The sequence below is a fragment of the Copadichromis virginalis genome, linkage group LG22 (genome assembly GCF_057382275.1).
Source record: "Copadichromis virginalis isolate Kocher_CV1m ecotype Utaka linkage group LG22, C_Virginalis_male_GT1.1, whole genome shotgun sequence".
NCBI classification, from domain to species: Eukaryota; Metazoa; Chordata; class Actinopteri; order Cichliformes; family Cichlidae; genus Copadichromis; species Copadichromis virginalis.
Genome location: NC_140638.1, coordinates 5140749 through 5146224, shown reverse-complemented (window position 1 = coordinate 5146224; position 5476 = coordinate 5140749). Strand labels below are relative to the sequence as shown.

Genomic DNA, 5476 nt, shown 5'->3' with positions numbered 1-5476 from the left:
CTGTCACGATCTGGTACAGGGACTCAAACGCAGAGCGGTAAGGTGTCTCCAAGGTGTAGTTTATTTACAGTGCCAGTGCAATATATGTACAGTGAAGGGATCCAAAACTCCGGGGAATCACAGGGTAACTCGCTCACGTCTTCTTTGCTCACACTCACACACGTTCACACAGCAGGGAGGTCGCCGGGGGGGGGGAGATCTGAGGCAGAAGAGAAGGAAAGTCACCAACCAATTACGAAGCACAAGAGCTGTGAGGACACTAACGTCAGGAGTACAATCATCCAGCGACGAGAGGATCTATGTTCCAGCCTCAAATAGTGCTCCTGGTGATGACAGGTGATTGTTGTCAGGTGTGTGTGTGGGCCAAGGGCGGGAGCCCACAGTGAGCTCCACCCAGGCAGAGGGGGAGAGAACAGAAACAGCAAATGTAGCCTTGTGGGGCCGACCGGGCAGGCACGGAGACCATGACAATAGCAATGAATACTGGTGCAAATGATTGTAATTAGCCCCACAACAGACCAGCCACCTATCCAGGGTGTACCCTGCCTCTCGTCCTATCGCAGTGGGGACAGGCTGCAGCTTCCCACAACTCTGAATTGGGTAAGTGGTGTCATTTGCTTTCTTTAGCTGCTGATCAACCATTAATCATCAACCACACACACCCCGAGGAATATTTCTAGCAACAAAAGAGTAGTTCCCCAAACCTGCACTGCATTAGTGCAAGTATAACCAAACCTCTGAAATAGACAGACCATTTTTAGTTGCAACTTTCTGTGTTAGAAAAGAGAAGAGGGGAATTCCACAAGCTTTCTTTGAAACCCTTTTCCTCCATATAATGGAAAAGAGTAACTGGTTATCTAAATTTAGCTAATCTATGCAACAAATTCTAATGAATGTTGAATACATACCAAAAACAACACAAGGCCATATGTCTTTTTTCTTCTAAGGGTCAAAGACGTAATCTGCAGAGTCATGTTTGGTGGACAGATGTGAATGTAAGCTTTAATTTGAGTGGCTGAACATAGAACCACAATACAGTGGTGGTTTTCTTCTTCCTTTTCCTGTGTGTGGTTGAAGAAAACTGTGCAGTCCCTGCAGTGCCATATTTATTTCTCCTTTGACTGCTGCAGCTTTACATCTCTAAACAGCAGAAACCGCCTTTGTGCTCATTATCTTGGATCTTTTCTTTTGAAGAGCTGCTGTTTTTGTTTCCAGTGGTAAGACTAATAATTTTCAGTTCTTGGCATAACACTTTCCTGAACATACCTTGTTTTATATCACGTTTTGTTAACATCTTGAGACAGTTTTCTGTAGCTTTGTTTGATGGTTTAATGTGCTCAAAATCATAAATCCATGTATAATGAATATATATCTTTATCTAATCTAATGAAGTTATGATCTTTTATCTTTATATACTCTTCATCATTAATGATAGAATTAAGGTTTCATGGTTATGGGTTAGTTCATCCAATGTTTTGAGTTTTGACTCAGATACCTTTCCTGAAGCAAGCTCAAAGGCAGTGTGTACTTTGAGGGGAATAGTATTATGCTGTGTTTTATTTTCTTCTTTTTAAGCACATCAAGGAGTTTGCAGTGCAGTAAAAACGATGCATTTTGGGATTAGCTTGAATGAAAAGCAGATGTGAAATGTAAAATTGAAATCAGAGGTCAAAAGTAACAAAATATTCTAAAGGAACCTATGATGTGATATTTAAAATCACCATATAACAGTTTTATTTCTTAAACATAGTTAATAAAGTTGGACTTTATTTAACCTTAAAGAAGAGGCCAGAAGTCCAAAGTAGGATGATATGCAGGATCTTATATACACTATATTGCAAAAAGTATTCACTTAACCATCTAAATCGTTGAATTAAGGTGTGCCAATGACATTCAGGGCCACAGGTCACATAATCAAGCACCAAGGCTTCCAGACTGCATCTACAAACAATTAATAGAGAATGTGTTACTCTAAGGAGTGAATTCCTGCCTGCTACTGTGATAGTGTGGAAAGTGTTTCCAAGGTCGAACTGCGACATCCAAATTCTACATCACCACGTGCAATGCAAAGCATCAAATGCAGTGATGTAAACCCACTGCATTACTGCAGATATGAAAAGCTTCTGAAATAGACAGGCCATTTTTAGTTGTACCTGTCTGTGCTAAAAAAGTGAAGATGGAAATTCTACAAGCTTTCTTTGAATCCCCTTTTTCCATATAATGGAAGTTAGCTAATACATATTTAAAGTTAACTAAGCTATTCAACCATTTCTATTGAATGTTGAATATATACCAAAGTCAACAGGAGTCCACATATATCCTTTTTTTTTAAATAAAAAATGTAAATCTGCAGTCATTCTGGTCTGTCTCATTATATGTCCTTCCATTAGGCCTTATTATCATTTCCTATCATCTGTATGCAGATGATATCCAATTGTACCTTTCTTTTAAACCTTGTGAATTGGATAAATTATCTGCGGCAAGAAAGTCACAAAGAAAACGATGCATAAGAAAATTACAGGAAGTGAACAAACAGCTTACTCTAAAAAAGGAAGACACTAAAAACTGACAAATGTCAAACACAATATGAAATTGTTTTAACAAGCTTCCGACTGTTTAAATTGTTAAACAGTACTTTCTGTATGTTGACAATAGAGATCAAGTTGTAAGAATAGGATAAGCTGTCTGACTCTATTTCAGACAGCTTCTCCATTCTTGTATTTGTATGATATCAGTGAGACCGGATGTAAATGTGTTCACCTCATGCATGCAGCTCTGAATAGAAGTACTTTAGTCCCACCCACTTGTCCAAACCTTTTTGTGTGGACCAGCCAATCAGAGGAAAGGTAGCTAAAAGGTAAATGTACTTATTCCACACTGAGGATGAACCCAAGGAAGTGGGCAACTATCATCATGAACAGGGACTTTTTAAAAACTGTGAATCATGCACAGCTACTCTAGCAGAGTCCAAGAATTAAGTCAAGTAAAGTAATATTATCTTTTCTTCCTCTCTGTCAGTTAGTTGAGGAAATACATGGATGAGTAACATTTTGTCAGTTTTCCTGTTCTCTCTTTCTCAGCCCCGCCATGTTTCCCAATGACTCTCTGCCCACCAACACAGTCAAGCCTTCTAAAGATGACCAGGAAACTATGGTGGGCATCAGTGCCATTATGGACAATGTCAGTATCATTCTCTATGCACTGACTGTTGTACTCGGCATCACAGGAAACTCTATGGTCATCTGGGTGGCTGGATTCAAATTTAAGGTGAATACTTCAGTGGATAATACCTTTCAAATACCTTCTGAGTTTGTTAGTAATCTGTTTAGTGAAGTCTGTGGGGTCATATTTATTTTCTACTGTAAAGACAGTAAATAAACTTGGGGTTAAGAAACTGTGACCTTTACTGGTGTAGGAGATAGGTGTAGGTGGTTTCACAACATATGCCTGGGATGTGATAGCTATGGTGTGTGTGTGTTGAGTGAGCAATGCATATAAATATAAACCTCTTTCACCTACTGGGATGTGGTTATCACCACATTCATTTCACACAGATGAACAGAATTAGTAATGGATGGTGTTTCCAAGGTGAAATACCAACAAAACTCCCCACACTCTGAAGTGTGACACATAAATTAGAAGACTGTTTTGAACTTAATTTCTGTTTCTATTTCAAGAGCGATGTGATTAAGTTTATCAAGTTAAGTTAAGTTTATGTACAAAAGGCACTTGTTTAGCGTTTGGACTAGTTTAAGACGACTGAGCCTGAAATAAGGTAGAGGATTATGTTTAGTAGCAACATTTATATAAATAGGACCTCATAATAGCTGATAAAATCCCATTCTGGTTACTGTTTCACGTAAATATTATCTTTCATTTTTGTTTTTCCTTTCTTCACTTTTCCATCGTGTTTTATCTTCTTCTTCATCCACAGCCAAAGGTCACCAACGTGTGGCTGGTGAATCTGGCGATAGCAGACCTGATCTTCTGCTTCACACGAGTTTTTTCTCTCACTAAGAAGCTCTTCCTTGAGCACTGGCCTTTCGGCCTCTTCGTCTGCAAGTTCGATGCCTTCTTCAAATACACCAACATGTTCTGCTCTGTCTTCCTGCTGGCTGTGATCAGTCTGGATCGAGTGCTCTGCATCTGGCAGCCCGTCTTCACAAAGCGTCGTCGCACCCTGTGGGCAGCGAGGGTGGTGGCAGTCTGTATCTGGATAGCAGCGATCCTCTTCAGCATTCCTTACTTCATCCATCGCCAAGTCTATCTGTGCAAGAAGAACCTGAGTATGTGCTCTCTTCATCCAAAAGAGAACGCAGAAGGGTACAACAGCACCAAAGTTGCTCTCTACTCCATCCGCTTCCTGTGTGGCTTCATAATTCCCTTTATGGTGATTCTGGTCTGTTATATCTTGGCCGCTGTGGGAATCCGACGCACCCGCCTGTCAGGGAAGACCCGCCCTCTACGTATACTAGCATGTTTGGTCATTGCCTTCTTCCTGTGCTGGGCGCCTTACCACTGCCTCTTACTGGTGAAGATGGTGGACAGTAAATACGCTCTGTTCAAAATCTGGTTCCCTGTAGCAAAGGGTATTGCCTACTTCAACAGCTGTGTGAACCCACTGTTATACTTCTGCATGGGGCTAAAAGTCAGTGAGGGATTTAGACAGAGTCTGATAAGAATTTATAAAAGAGGCCTGGCAGATGACATAGACGGCCAGATGACTCACTCCACTGATCGCTCTTTGGATTAAAGCTCAGGGTTGAAACACGGCAGTCTTGTAGTGGTAGGAAAGAGTCAGACAGCACTGACTAAAATTTAAGTTTCTTCCAATGATCCTGAAGTTCAGAAGAGCTACAACAAATCAACAAAAGAATACCTGAAACACAAAAGTACTACAGTGTTCAAAATCCAGATCTCAACCCAAATGATGTCTACAGGGCAGTCAACAACATAGTTATTGGACTAATGTAGGACTACTATCAGCAACCAGCCAACCTAGTAATGTCATATTCTGTTTTCTAACAAGATGGCACTGCCCATGCTCTAAAAATTGTATTTTAAATCACAGCCTCACAGAAAGTATTAAATTTGTGACATTTTTGGGGGGAGAAGGCTCCGTGGTGTAAATTAGGCTATGTAGTGTTTTACGTCCACTTTAATGCACATCAAATGCCAAGTGAATAATCTCTTTCTCCTTTGGGTGGGCATGTCTGAAAGCAATCACTGAAATTTGTTTTTTGTTATTATTATTATTGTTTATTATTGCGCTGAGACTTTTTTTTTTTTCCATATCGGTTGTTATGGCTGTTCCTGCTGTAAAGTGTAAAGTGAATTCAAGTTTTCCTTCATTTTATCCTACTGTCACCAAGTGCTTGGTCATAGGGGGATGTCTGACTGTTGGTTTTCTCTGTATTATTGTAGAGCTTTTACCTAAAGCACCTTCAGGTGCTCTGATTTTGCACTGAGGTACTAA

General features: G+C 40.2%; 1 protein-coding gene across 1 annotated transcript; it reads left to right on the top strand.

Moving 5' to 3' along the window:
• Window positions 1-492: 492 nt before the first annotated feature.
• On the top strand, window positions 493-4767 carry LOC146682498 (N-formyl peptide receptor 1-like). The gene is made up of 3 exons (XM_085446203.1): window positions 493-600; window positions 3058-3267; window positions 3935-4767. Exons 1-3 carry the CDS (start codon window positions 493-495, stop codon window positions 4751-4753), a joined length of 1137 nt encoding a protein of 378 aa, XP_085302329.1. The 3' UTR covers window positions 4754-4767.
• Window positions 4768-5476: the final 709 nt, after the last annotated feature.